The 15,790-nt window shown below is 34.8% G+C and overlaps 1 protein-coding gene across 4 annotated transcripts in view; it reads left to right on the forward strand.

The window, feature by feature from the left end:
* LOC129001311 (putative inorganic phosphate cotransporter) overlaps nucleotides 1–10,700 on the forward strand; it is a 73,717-nt gene extending 63,017 nt beyond the window's left edge. For 3 of the 4 annotated variants that reach the window (XM_054428562.1, XM_054428563.1, XM_054428565.1), the window contains exons 8-10: nucleotides 3,005–3,243; nucleotides 3,864–4,023; nucleotides 9,487–10,700. In XM_054428562.1, the coding sequence (XP_054284537.1) occupies nucleotides 3,005–3,243; nucleotides 3,864–4,023; nucleotides 9,487–9,539 (452 nt within the window). In that variant the 3' untranslated portion in view covers nucleotides 9,540–10,700. The remainder of the gene's footprint in view (nucleotides 1–3,004; nucleotides 3,244–3,863; nucleotides 4,024–9,486) is intronic. The other variant, XM_054428564.1, reaches the window with a different exon arrangement.
* Nucleotides 10,701–15,790: the final 5,090 nt, after the last annotated feature.

The following is a 15,790-nucleotide window of genomic DNA, read 5'->3' on the forward strand; positions in this document are numbered from 1 at the left end:
TGTAAGCATGAAGCTTGGGGATGCCTGAAGACAAATCCAAATGGAAGACTACTCTTAGCCGCTGCTACTGCCTACGGAGTATCAATTGTTGCCCCAAATGAGCCTACTCATTACTCATTTAACCACAATGTCAGGCCAGACATTTTAGACATTGGATTGTTTAGAAATATACCTCGCCCAACGCACATGACACCACTAATTGACCTTGATTCCGATCATCTACCAGTCATTCTTTCATTTGACGAACCACCTGAAATAGAACTTCCAAACGAAAAACTTATTAAAGGAGTAATCGACTGGGAAAAGTTTAAAGAATGCTTTCATGAAAATTTTCTCCTTCCTCGCCAACTAAAAGATAAAACCCAAATAGATGAGGCTATCGATTTGTTTGTCACTTCCATTCGTCTCTCAGTAGAACAAGCAACGGTTCGTCAGTTTAAACCCAACAAATCGTTTTCCTCGATTCCTCGATACATCCTGTCCCTTATTAATTTGAAGAATAGACATAGAAGATTATGGCAACGCTACAGAACTCCTTCTTTTCGCAGAAGATATAATCAGCTCATTAGACGAGTCAAATGGGAATTAGACCGATTCAGATACGAATCTTATAACAAATATGTATCAAATCTGTCCTCTGATGACAACAACTCCTTATGGCTCGCAACTAAACGAATATTGAAAGAACGCACCCCAATACCCAGTTTAATAAACAATGGTCAGGTATATGAAAGCAAAACGGACAAAGCTAATGTTTTAGCCGATTACTATCAGCGTTCATTTCGTCCGAATGATGAATTTCAAGACCCTGAATTTTCAGCTCATGTTGCCACAGTTAATTCCTGCCCACTTATCACGGTGGAACGGCCAATTAAATATACTTCTCCATCTGAAATCTCTAACTTCATCAAGTCGCTAAGGATCAAGAAAACTCCTGGACACGACGGAATACCTAACATTATTTTACATAATCTACCACGAAAAGGACTTGCTTTCCTTGCTTCTCTGTTCAATGCCTGTCTCACAAAATCATACTTCCCGCGAATGTGGAAACATTCTCTCATAATTGTCATCCACAAACCTGGAAAACCTGCATCACAAGTAAATAGTTATCGCCCGATTAGCCTCCTCCCCACATTGTCTAAATTGTTTGAAAAAATCATTAAGCAACGCCTAGACTCCTACGTAGATAGTGCTTCTCTAATACCTCCTCATCAGTTTGGTTTTCGCTCCCAACATTCCACGACACATCAACTTTTAAGAGTTTCCGAAGACATCATTAAAGGATTTGAAAGAAAATGTCATACTGCTGCAGTTTTTCTTGATGTAAGTCAGGCCTTTGACCGTGTTTGGCACGATGGTTTGTTGTATAAACTAAGAGAGTTCGGAGTCCCCTCCTACCTACAGAGAATTATTGAAAGCTTCCTTGAAGACAGAACGTTTTCAGTTAATATTGATGGCTCCCTATCAACTGCCAGACCAATTCAAGCCGGAGTCCCACAGGGAGCAATTCTTTCACCTCTATTATACAACATTTACACCTCTGATTTGCCATTGTCAAACCATGTCCAAACAGCCGTGTTTGCTGATGACACCCTACTCTACTCTACACAGCATGACATCGAAGTTGTGGCCAATAACATTCAAATTTCCTTAAACGATTTGGTGGAATGGTTCACAAAATGGAGAATAGCCATAAATCCGATGAAGAGTGAAGCGAAGATTTTTACCCTCCGAAAACCTCTAGATCCTCCAAATTTAGAAATTCTAGGTGAACAGATTGCATGGAACCCTCCTGACCAAGCAATAAAATATTTAGGTGTATACTTCGACCAAAAGTTAAATTGGAAATTTCATTTTAATAAAAAATTAAATTTGGCTTATGGCAGATTATCAAAATTGTTTCCTTTAATCAACAAAAAATCATGTATGTCTATGAAGAATGGAACCCTTTTATACAAAACACTTCTACGTCCACTATTGTTATACGCCTGCCCAGTATGGGGAACTATGCTTCACCAAGCTCAATTCGCAAACTGCAAACATTTCAAAATAAAGTTTTAAGGATAATTCTAAAATGTCCCTGGTATTTTCGAACCCGTCAAATACATTTAGAACTGGGAATAAAACCTATAGAAGATTTTATCAAGAAAGTTACATCAAAATTTTTTACAAAACTTCCATTAACCAGCAGCATTGGATTTTATAACACAGGCCAACCTTCTGAAATCCAGAGACTCCGACTAAAACCCAGATTGCCTCAAGATGTTTTATTATAACCATTGTTTTGTTTTCATTGATTTATGTTTCATTGGTGGACAGTGCCTTTTCAGTCCGACCCGCTAAAACAGTGACAATAAGTGCCTGAGGGGCTAAGCTGACCTCTATCCATGTTAATGTAATTAATAATGTTATTTTTGTCTTTCTTATATTATACCTAACCTGTATAGCAATGAAATGCTGATCGGTTAAAAAATTCTTATAAAAAAAAAAAAAAAAAAAAAACTATTATTTATGTATACAAACAATAAAATTCTTCTGTGTTAGGAAACATTGTTCCTAAGAAACAGCTGATCTTAGTCAAAGTGTAATTCGTAGTTGTCATTTCATTCATGTTAATGACTCATCCTTCACTCATATTCAAACCCGGATGGTTTGCTTTGCGTTACCATCCGATCTAATCTAGCAAAGGGGAGTGAGCTGGCGCAGTGGTTAGAGCGTGGGACTTCAGTCCCTGAGGTCCCGGGTTCGATCTCCGCCAAGTCACCAGGATTTTATCTAAGTGATAATGCTGCAACCCCTGAAGTAATGTGAAAAACAATCCCAGGCTCGTGCCTAGCGTCCTAGGAAAAAAAAAAAAAATAGCAAAGCTATACAAGGCGTCTCATGCAGTTCTACACTTATCCTACACTCAAAAGTCAGTTTAAAACCAACAACATTGTCTCATTGTCTTCACAAAATAATGAACATATATGTATTATATTAATTCCCTCCATGATTTCAGCGTCCGTCGGCCCAGCCCTAGGCTCCCTGGCAGCTTCATACGCAGGGTGTGACAAAGTGATGGTGGCAACATTGTTCGCCATTGGTATGGCTTTCATGGGCTTCTTCTACCCAAGCTTGAAGGTCAATGCCCTAGACCTCTCCCCCAACTATGCAGGGACTCTCATGGCAATTGTCAACGGTATCGGAGCCATTGCTGGGATAATTACCCCGACTCTGATTGGCTACCTTACTCCCAATGTAAGTTTAATGACTGAAGGTTAATGTCCCTAATTCTATAATAGTGTCAGATTATGACGAAGTTAGGTCAATTTACATTAATGCTAAACCAAAATTAGGTCTGGGGAGCAAGCTGGTCTAGTGGTAGAGCGCACGACTTCAGTTCCTGAGATCCTGGGTTCAAATCCCACCAGATCACCAATGAATTTCATCTATAAGTGATAATGACAAACCCTTAATTGGTCTAGCCTGAAGTAATATGTGAAAAACAATCGTGGGCTAGTGTCCATAGCATCCTAGGATAAAAGTAAAGATATCCAAAAAAAGAGTCATATATGCTGGAGTGGCATTTTGTATCAGTAATATTAGAGAACTATTCTTTAGAATATAATTGTTCATTCCTTTCACAAAGCCATATACTGGAGTGTATTGTGTTATGGATCAGTGCTATTAGTGAACTATTCTTTAGAATAAAATTGTTCATACATTGCTATTAGAGACGAACTATTCCTTTAGAATCTTTACAAAAGTTGTTCATGACAAAGCCATATGCTGAAGTGATATCTTATGTTCTGAATCAGTGTGATTATAAGGAAATAGAAAACTATTCTTTAGAATACAATTCTTCATTTCTTTTACAGAGCCATATGCTGGAGTGGCGACTTGTGTTCTGGATCAGTGCTGGAGTCGTTCTGATCACAAACGTTCTCTATTGCTTTATGGGTGCTGCTAAGGTGCAGCCTTGGAACGATATTGAATCGTCAACTAATGAAGAAGCTGTTAAATGGAAATCTTCTGAAGGTAATTGTTGTACGGTATCTCTCTGTTTCAAATGCTATGCATTTAATAATTTTAATCATCTGTTAGTTCAAAAATGTGATTCAATTAATGTAAACGAGAGGTCGTCCAGTGGTCGAAACTCGACCAAAAATATGTAATGTACTCACTTAACTATTTTCACCCCACACTGTAAATAAAACATGTGATTGGAGTTTCCTCCATTTGTTTTGATTTTCTGTTTATATTTCGTTGTTATTTCGTAACCAGCATAGCAACGCATAAGATCCATGTTATTTTTTTACAACTTTTAAACTTATTTTTTGTGCTTATCTTTGAGCCTATTTAAATTTATAAAGGGATTCTGCACACCTACAGGAAAATAGCTTTCCAACGGTATGCGTAGATTTTCCCTACGATGCACACGAGCTGAGAAAAAAGGTTTTAAAGAAACATGCTTGCCTATTAATATATAGATAGATAGATAAACCAGTGACAAAATAAGACTCATTTTTCAACTTACATTTATTTAACTATTTATTTCAATACACAACAGAAATAGCAACGAGGAGAGCCTAACGTGCGTTTTTATTTGTTTTTAAAGTTTTTATTATATATTTTTTTTTTAATGAACCAAGAACAGTTTGAAATATTAATCAAGACCTTGTCTTCAGCTATTCAAGGTATGTCAAAGACTCAACAATCCAACATCACATTAATTTCCAATTTCGAACAATTTGACTCAAACAAAGAAACTTTTCAACTATAAAGAAAGATTTGAAAATTACATAAAGATAAAGAATGCTTTTGATGATAAAACTATTTGTGCCCAGCTTTTTCTCAATAGTGTAGGTTCTAAAACATATGACCTTTTGTCTTCACTCTCAGCTCCAAAAAGTATTAATGAGCAAACCTATGATGAAATTACAAAATTATTAGGCAATTACTTTCCAAAAACCAATGAAATTGTAGAACAACATAAGTTTTTATCCAGAATCCAGGCAGAAAATGAATCAATAACAGACTATGTAACAGCTCTTAGGAAACAAATTGCAACTTGTAAACTTACCTGTACATCATGTGAAGCATCTGTATCTGACTTATTCTTAAGATCACAGTTTATCAGGGGAATTCATGACTCTTCATTTAGAGAACAATTAATCCAGACCAAGGACTTAACATTTGACATTGCCGTAGAAAAGGCAATAGCAATTGAAGCTTCGAAAATAGACAGTGCAACTCTGAACAACTTTTCTAGTCCTCAAACATCGTCACAGGCGGAAGTCAACAAGTTATTGACAAGACCAACACACCAGAATTATACACCAAGAAGGACAGCCTACCTCAACACACCCTTCCACAAGACGAAATAAGGTTGATTTGGCAACACTTGGAATCGGAAACCTGTGTTTAAGATGTGGTAAAGCAAATCACACGTCCAGGGAATGTAAAACCAACTTATCATATCACGCCTTCACTGCCAAAGCTGTGACAAGGATGGACACATAGCCAAGGTGTATATCAACTCTACTCTCTAAAAAATCCAGGCCTACAGTTAATACAATAAGTACTACTCCAAATGTTTCACAGGACTTAAACTCACTTTATGGAATATGGCAACTCCAAATTCTCAATGTATCTGACTACAATTCATCAGACACAGAAAAATTTTTCACAACTATTCTAATCAATGGGAAACCACAAAAGTTTGAGGTAGATTCAGGCATGATTCAGCTCATAACCTTCTACCAAAGGCTCAATTTGATACTTAATCTTCCTCAAAACACAATCCAGAATACAAATATAAAGGTTTCGTTCTTACACAAATGAGGTTTTCCATCCCTTAGGCTTAGTTAATGTTCAGGTTGAATACAATGGACGCTCATCTACACAGCAGTTGTTTGTAGTTCCTGACATGTACAGCCCTCTACTAGGTAGGACTTGGATAAGACAACTTGGAGTCCATTTGAACGATCTTGACACCCAGAGACCAAAAGATACCGGTACTTATGTAAACTTAGTTTCCAGTGACACAGACAAACTAGTTACTGCAGTTGAATCAAAATTTCCAGAAATATTTTCACCAGAAATAGGACATATTCCTAATGTCTCCTGCTCTCTAAAGTTAAGACCTCAATCCAAACCAGTATTTTTCAAACCTAGACCTTTACCGTATGCACTCCGGGATAGAGTGGGACATGATTTGACAAACTCGAACAAGACAAAATCATCACTAAAATCGAATCATGCGACTGGGGTTCACCCTTAGTTTTAGTGCCTAAGCCTGATGGTACACTTAGGCTATGCGCAGACTATAAAGTCACAGTCAACCCTCAACTCTAAGATTCACACTATCCGATTCCTAGGATCGACGAAACACTCCACAAACTGAGAAACGCCAAGTTTTTCTGTCCTCTCGACCTCTTTAAACCAGAGTCGTTATGCACATAGGTGTCGATGAAGAAAGTGCTTGTGTTCAAACAATATCAACCCATAAAGGTACTTACAAAGTCAACAGATTGTCTTTTGGAATCAAGACTGCAACCAGCATATTTCAAAATGTAATGGAACAAGTTCTACAAGACCTCCCAGGTGTCAGCTCTTACTTTGATGACATAATTGTCTACGGGTCAACATTGGATGAATGTTTCAACAACCTTGTAGCTTCTCTAGAGCGACTTCAAACCAACAATCTTCACATCAACAGAAATAAATGCACATTCTTCCAAGAAAGCATCACATACTTAGGATATGTTATTGAAAATAACAAGATATCCAAGTCTCCAGCAAAAGTGTCAAATATCCTCAATATTCAAAGACCAAATTCAGTAGAGATTACCGTAGTACTCATTGTAAGACCTGGACCCGGGACCGATTTACTTTTTTGTTTTATGGTCCCTAGAGACCAAAAACACCATCCGTTCAAATTCATATATATATATATATATATATATTGTAAGAAAGGGGATTAACCCCGTACCCACGGTGCTCATCTATGCAGACACTCTGTTCACATTACACTTAGTCGACCAGTTGGTGTGAACAGAGTTGAACAGTAGCATGAGCATCGATTTACAAATTCCTTTCCCAGCTGATGTGAGCTAGGCGATGACCGGTAGGGCTGACTTCCAAGAAACACCGTTAACCTATTAGCCACACACCCTATCGGTAATCAGCCAATGAGAAGGGCTAATGATGAAGATGGAGGGGTCAAGACTCTTGGAGCTGGAGGATCTGAAGGAAAACATCGAGGAGTTCACCACGGGCCACGGGACCAAGAAGATCAGGAGTTTGGGAGTGCGTGTATCGGTGTGTGTGCTTCTGGGACAATAGACAGTATGTAGAAAGAATAAAATATCTAACTAAAACTTTGTTAAACATAAAAGTCATATAATTTGTCAGTAACTAATTCTTTTATATTTTCAATTGATTTTCTTTTCTTGTAAATTTAACGTTGTAATTTAATTTATCTTATTATTGTTGTTTTTTGCATTTTCTAAGTTTTCTTTTGCTGTTGTAACACTTTGTTACTTTAGTTGTTTTTCTAAATTTTAATTTTTGTTCATTACACGTTGAGTAACACCCTTAAGCAGTCTTATGTCTCATTAACCTAACACCTCTTGACTAAGCCAAGCGAGTGAATCATTTTAGGAAACTTAAACTTAAAGTGAGGCATGGGACTCGCAATATATATATGTATGTATATATATTTATAAATGTATATTTATATATGTGTCCGTTAGCGCGATAACTCGAGCAAAAATCATCCGATTTTGATGAAATTTGGTACAAACGTGTAAACCTACGTTTATTTGAACGAGTTCACGAACCATCATGATCGGACTATGGGAACAGGGGTTAATGGGGGGTTTTATGGGGCAAAAATTGGTTTTTCCCATTTTTTACCCTAAAAACTTAAAATTTAGCATTTTCTTTCCAAACCATTTTGTAGAGCTTAAAAAACAAATGATTTAGTATATTGAAGCGTTATTATGCACCTAATGGTTACGGAGAAAATTCCAAAAAACTGTAAATTTAAAATTCCCATGTTATTCTTATGGAGAATAAGTAAACTGTTGTAGTTTGCTTGTTTATGATCATATTTTGATCAAATTTGGAAAATGCATTCATTTGATTCTAAGCTATTAACATTTTACAAAAAACACGTTTTTACCCTCCCTGTTGCAGCAAACCTAAGTACTTGTTAAACTAATGTTATTTAAATAGGGAATAAATGAGATATTTTTAAGGAGACATTTTAGCAGGGGCGTCATTTGGGGGGGTCAGGGGCAATGCCCTCCACCTTTATCCTGTGCTAGAGAAAAAAATATGCTGTACCAGCCAATATACAAATATTTTCTCCTGTCAAATCCTAAAAAAACACAGCAGACAAAAATCTGTATTTTCTTGTACAGTAATTTGAAACAAATATTATTATTTTATTGTCTTAGATAGCACATTTTGAGTTTACATAAATTAGTAGTTTTGTTTTTCATTTACTTTTTCTGTTTGGTGCTGTACGATAAACCACTTACTTCTAGTTTATATATATACATAAAAATTCAGATTTTTTAGAAGCATTGCTTTGCCATTTACTTTTATGAATTATTCAAGCATTAAAATTATACATGTGTATAAATTTTACGTAATTTATTTTGAACATTGTAGACTACCAATTTAATATAGTTAAATAGTGGTAAATAGTAGGTTAGTGGTTTAATTTTGTACTTTTGTGTCAAATTATTTTATTGGTGATAAAATTTGATTTAATTTTATGTTCTTAAATACTTTTATTTTTATTCAAAAACCAAAATAAACTGTTATAAACTATAGGCTATGAACAACCGTATTCATTGCTAAATGTTGTAGAAGAGAAATTGGTCATGAATCTAATAACAAACATAATAGCCTATTAATACATCATGGAACTATTGACCACGTTTCTTAGATGACTAACTTACCAACATAAAATTATTGTGTTTCTGTCTGTTGTCAATCATTCTTAATTTCATTAATTTTCTGCCTCAATTTAAATCAATTTTACTCATAATTTTTTTTTAATTTGAAGTGCTTTTGACAATTAAAATAAGCGTAAAGCCCTCTTTTTTGTTTAAAAACTGATAAATTTTCCGGGGGGACCCCTGGACCCCCCTTGTTTGCTGGGGGGTATTCCATACCCCCCATACCCCCCCGTGTTTGCTCCCCCAAGGATTTGGTGAAATGACGCCACTGCATTTTAGTGTAAATCCAATCAGGCAAATGGAAATTCGCTTAGTCTGCAGGTTAGCTGCGGCGGGGGTATTGTTTATAATGCAACAGAACAGGCAATGGCTTATAAATAGATTGATTCCTTTGTTAGAAATCGTTTTTACAGAGCTAATCTTAAAATTGTCTTCCTTACGGTATTTAATCTATGGCATAACTATTACCTTTGATCTTCAGTATCAAATAGTCAATGCTATTACTAACAATATTTCTTTGTTCCAGAAGATGGTCTTCCTAATGACAAGCATATAGAGCTTGCTCCGAAAAAAGTTTAACGTCTAGATTATTTAGTTAATAAGCTTTTGGTACTTCACTTGTAAATATTTCTGTACATATTTTTACTTAAGAGAATAAATTTGCCAAACCCATCATAAACTTAGTTTGTAACATACTTTTATATTTTTGAGAGATTGGTTAATGCCGCCGAGTTTTGTAAATAGTTTTTTATGTTAAATTTGACCAATATTATATGTTTTTAAAAAGAAAATTGTAGGAATATTTTGAATTTGAGTTTCATAAAATATTTTTTAAACAGGAGCGAGCTGGTCTAGCGGTAGAGCACAGGACTTCGCTCCCTAAGGTCTCAGATTCAAATCTCCCCAATAAAACCACCTTCTCTATAGACCTAGCTTTGAGTACCTAATGTATATAACAATTCCTGGCTAAAACCTAGAGGTATAAAAAAGAATTTTAATATGTAAAATAGTGTATTTTACACAATCTAAATGTTAAAACAGATGATAATATCCTAGCAAATAGCAAACACTGTTGGCTGCGATATTATACATATGCTAAACAATTAATGATTATGTCAAAAGAAATTATTTTTCATGTAATTATTTTTAATACTCAACTTATCCACCTTATAGTAAAATTTAAGCTGAAGTTAACTTATTGTTAACTGTATTTCCTTACACGCCCAGAGAGAACTTACTTAAGACTAGCCAATCCTTAGTCAATGCCATAACTGAATAAATTATCCAGTATCTTAGTAGCTCAATATAGATGGCCTCTATAATAAGAAGGAATACACCATCTTAATTTTAGGTTCTCTTCTTCCCACCTTAAATTGTTTAAGGTTTGTAACAATTTTTTTTTTCATTTTTGATAGGTATATGTTTATGTGAGAAAAATTAGATTAATAGGATGGTCGAAGTAGCTATTAATTAAGAATGTGTTCTTTACTTGTAATATTTATTTGTACATTAGTGCAATTTAGAAGACCTATCTCCTTTCTTTGAATGTACAAAGTGAAATCTTTGTACTAAAGATACAAAAAAGATATTATATTTAATAATTGCAAACTATTAAATAATTTGCTTTTTAAAATGCATACATAATTATTTACCTTTAATTATAAGTATTTCATTTAGGTTTTAAACTAGACTTTGTAGCGACTGTGATTATTACAATTTGGCTATTTTGCTAATAAACATTTGTTGGAATTAATTATTTACTTGTTTAATACAACCTATTATGTATACTGTACAGAGATGAGTGAAAATTTAAAAACGTACGTTTTCAGGAAAAGCACTTTGCAAATTTTTTCCCTTTTTTCAAAACTTTTATTATTTTTTTTATTTCATTAACATTTGAAGTTTCATAAAATGTCCATGGTAACGCAATATCTTTGGTAGTTTTTTTTAAAGAGCATCTTTAGTGGAAAAACACAAAATCCTGTCACGACCATAACAGACGTTTAAATGATTATTAAAAATAGTTCATATTATTTTTATAACTATGTTTTGCTAACAACTAATTTACTTTTATGACCATTATACAATAAACAGGTCACTAAGCTTTTGGTATATTTGGTCTTTCTAGAAAAAAATAAAAAAACTCAAAAATTGAAAAAAGCCAATAAAATCTTTTTAAGTTTGTATAACTCCGAAAAAACTTACCTGAGACCCGAAAAATCGTTATGTTTGTATAGAGGTGTGCTTCTTTTGTGTATAAAACATTGAAATATGACGATATTTTAATTTTTGAAAATTTTATGTTAGTAATCATAAACGAGATGGTCAGGGACAAGCGGTACGATCGTGAATTTTCTGAAAAAATCTAAATCTTTCTAAACAATCCTTCAATTATACTGTTAGTTATAATAAAAATATGTGTTTCAATTGAACTAAACTGTTCAATTTACAATTATATTAAAGTTATTGTCACGAACAAACACACTATAATCCATAAGGCTGGATTGGTCGTGAAAAAACCCGCGATGGTCGTGCAACTTTGGTCGTGAAATTACGTGTTATTTGGCTCTGTTCTGGCGGTAGCCCTGCACCTCATGTTCGAGGATACAAAGTGGACTTCTAGGTTAAGCTAGCAATTGAAATATCTTATAAACAAAAATTAACACCATGTCTACTTCATCGAATGACTACGTATGGTCATGGACACACCAAAATTACAAAAAACACAATCTTTCCTTTATTAATCTTGTAATTCCTCCTTTCAACTCGAAACGACCGGCACTACAATCCTGACGTACACCCCGAACTAGTCTTTAAAACTAACTGACTCCATCGACGCCAGGCTTGCCACTGTCGTGCTCACAGGACTTATTTTGTCATGGGAGTCAGTTTGCAATGACAATAAAATTATAAAATGCTCCTTTTTTGTAAGTTTAATAACCATTGATGACATAAAAATATGGCTTTATATATTTCGGCATGAATAATTAGTCTAAAAACAGCGTGAAAGTTGGAAAATGTACCCTAGGGACACGTCATGGTCGTGAATTTCGAGACATTAAAAATACAAAAAAAAATACCTAGAACCTATTTAAAACCAAATAAATGTGTGTAACATGTTGCCCCCGTCCCAAAAAATATTAAAACACATAATAATAAACTACAAATCCAGTATCTACGAAGTAAAAGGCCAGGGAAATGAAATCGTACCTACGTTTTTAAATTTTCACTCGGATGTAAAGTATGAAAACCACAAAATCTTATCGTACTAATTTTATAAATGTGAAAGTTTGTGTGTTTTTTTGTTTTATTGAAGTTCAATCGCGCATTAACATGGGCTAAGGGAGTGTGTTTTATCTATAGTAATAGCTATTTACCTTACAAGTGTAGTAAGAGAGTTTTTACATCACGCAGGTAAATGTCGTGCAACGAGCGGAAGCTCTTAGTCTTGCGTAACGTGTAACGTACAAGATTTTACCTGTCCCGACAATATAGGGGGTTATGTACAATTATCCATTTTTTTCATTATCCATTTCACTTATCTTCTAACAGGAGTAACGTTCATTTACAAACAAAAGCTAGGTTAGGATAATTATTAAAGCATAACAATAAAATTCAAGCGCACAGCTGATTTCTAGCGTTAAGTCGTTGGCTCCATAGAGGTACAATTTTTTAAGTTGAACACTCAATGTTATTTAAATGGGTTTAAGTTTTCCCAACTATTTTCCCCTTTCTCCAATAAAATTTGCCCTTTTCCCAACTATTTTTCCCTATATCCCGTTTTCCCAAAAAATTCCCCATTTTCCCAACTATTTTTCCCTTTATCCCTTTTTACAAAAAAATTTCCCTTTCTCCCAACTATTATTTTTCCCATTAACCCATTTGCCCAATTATTTTTCCCTTTTTCCCGTTTTCACAAAAAATTTCCCTTTTCCCCAAATATTTTTTCCCTTTTCCCCAACTATTTTCCCCTTTATCCCATTTGCCCAATTATTTTCCCCTTTTCCCCGTTTTCACAAAAAAATGTCCCTTTTTCCCAACTATTTTCCCCTTCTTCCCAACTATTTTTCCCTTTATCCCGTTTTTCCCAATTATTTTTCCCTTTTTCCCAACTATTTTTCCTTTTATATTATTTGCCCAATTATTTTCCCTTTTAACCCATTTGCCCAATTATTTTCCTCTTTTCCCCTTTTTCTTAACTATATTTCCCTTTATCCCAACTATTTTTCCCTTTATCCCTTATTCCCAAAAAAATTCCCTTTTTCCCCACACTTTTTCCTTTATCCAGTTTTTCCAAATTATTTTTCCTTATTCCCTACACTTTTCCCCTTATCCCGTTTTTCCAAATTATTTTTCCCTTTTTCCCAACACTTTTCCCCTTATCCCGTTTTTCCCAATTATTTTTCCCTTTTCCCAACTCATTTCCCTTTTTCCCCACACTTTTCCCTTTATCCCGTTTTCCGAAATTATTTTTCCCTTTTTCCCAACTCATTTCCCTTTTCCCCAACACTTTTCCCTTATCCCGTATTTCCTATTTATTTTTCCCTTTTTCCCAACACTTTTCCCCTTATCCCGTATTTCCCAATTATTTTTCCCTTTATCCCGTTTTCCCAAATTATTTTTCCCTTTTCCCCAACTCATTTCCCTTTTTCCCTACACTTTTCCCCTTATCCCGTTTTTCCAAATTATTTTTCCCTTTTTCCCAACACTTTTCCCTTATCCCGTATTTCCTATTTATTTTTCCCTTTTTCCCAACACTTTTCCCTTTATCCCGTATTTCCCAATTATTTTTCCCTTTATCCCGTTTTTCCTAATTATTTTTCCCTTTTTCCCAACACTTTTCCCTTTATCCCGTTTTCCGAAATTATTTTTCCCTTTTTCCCAACTCATTTCCCTTTTTCCCAACACTTTTCCCTTATCCCGTATTTCCTATTTAACTCATTTCCCTTTTTCCAAACACTTTTCCCTTATCCCGTATTTCCTACATACTTTTCCCTTTTTCCCAACTCATTTCCCTTTTTCCCCGCACTTTTCCCTTTATCCCGTATTTCCTATTTATTTTTCCCTTTTTACCAACATTTTTCCTTTTATCCCGTTTTCCGAAATTATTTTTCCCTTTTTCCCAATTATTTTTCCCTTTTTCCCAACTCATTTCCCTTTTTCCCAACACTTTTCCCATTATCCCGTTTTTCCAAATTATTTTCCCCTTTTTCCCAACACTTTTCCCTTTATCCCGTATTTCCCAATTATTTTTCCCTTTATCCCGTTTTTCCTAATTATTTTTCCCTTTTTCCCAACTCATTTCCCTTTTCCCAACACTTTTCCCTTTATCCCGTTTTCCCAAATTATTTTTCCCTTTTTCCCAACACTTTTCCCTTTATCCCGTATTTCCCAATTAATTTAGGTAGGGCATTTATTAAACTACTATCAAATCAAAGGTACTTAAAGGAACTTCTATCAAAGAAACCTTATATTTAACATCTTATTTTGACTTCAATTAAGTTACCAGTACGGTACTTGAGATTTTCTATGGTAGAATCCCTAGACCCATCTGCTGCAGTTAACAGCTTTCTTTATACAGTATTTATTATAACATGCCTCAGTAAAAACTATTGCATTAAATTTATTTGGATGTATTAAAAAAAAAAACATTTATATTAGACACTATCTAAAATAAAGAGATAAAATACACACACCTAATACCTACCCTCATCCCCCCACAAAAATTCCTATGCGTTTAACTTATTATTATAGACGTGTGTTCATATTTTGCTTGTAGGTACTTAGAAATAAAAGTACTGATTTCCAAAGGGCTACGCCTTGCATGTTTTGGAAGTTAACGTTATTTGAGTAATTTAGTGAACAACAGCTGGCCAATGCAATTTACAATATTAGTACAGGTAAAACTCACCTAAGAAAACATAAAAATTAGTCCATTCATGAAACTTTCAGGAAACGTAGTAATTACCATTAGGTATTGGAATCTGAAGAGTCCCTAGTGATTGTGGGGGTGGAAGTACCATTTTATGGGGTTTTAAGTTTATGGGGATAGTGATTTTGAGAAAATTTTTATTTATGGGATCCAAGCAAGTGGGGTGTCGTTTTCTATGTTTCTTAGGATGCAGAATCGAAAAAGAACATAATAAAAGCAATAAAACCGATAGTTTATCAGAAAAAGACTAATCTATCCATCTATACTATTAAAAAAGAGGTGGTTGCTGTATGTGTGTATGGGAAAAGTAAACTCGAAAAATACTGGTCGGATTGGGCTGAAATTTGGCATGATGATAGCTCACATTCCCGATTAACATATAGGCATATTCTTATTTCAAAAATCCTTTCGGGCTCCGCCCCAGTGGCTCTGGAGTTTCCCATGTTAACCTTATGAGAAATGGAATTATTGAATCTTAACAGCTGTTTCAATTAAACAAGTTGGTTCTGTTCTATGATGTTCAATAGCATTAAAGTTACAAGGATTACCAACAGGGTGCAGCACTATTATTTCTTTTACATTTATGACAACAGCTAATTTGCAACCAAAAGGTGAGTGAGCGTAGCGAACGAACTTCAACCTGGAGGCGAGTTAGCGTAGCGAACGAGATAACCTGAAGGCAAGTGAGCGCAGCGAACGAGCTCCAACCTAAAGGTGAGTGAGCGTAGCGAACGAGCTCCAACCTAAAGGTGAGTGAGCGTAGCGAACAAACTTCAACCAGGACGTGATTGAGCCATGCGAACGAGATAATCTTGAAAATTAAGAAGTTAAACGGGGCAAAGCCCGCGGGTTACAGCTAGTTTATTAATGAAAAACTAAATATGACAAATTAATTCAG

The sequence above is a fragment of the Macrosteles quadrilineatus genome, unplaced genomic scaffold (assembly GCF_028750875.1).
Source record: "Macrosteles quadrilineatus isolate MER2022 unplaced genomic scaffold, UCM_ALF_1.0 Scaffold_8__2_contigs__length_117827958, whole genome shotgun sequence".
Taxonomy (NCBI): domain Eukaryota; kingdom Metazoa; phylum Arthropoda; class Insecta; order Hemiptera; family Cicadellidae; genus Macrosteles; species Macrosteles quadrilineatus.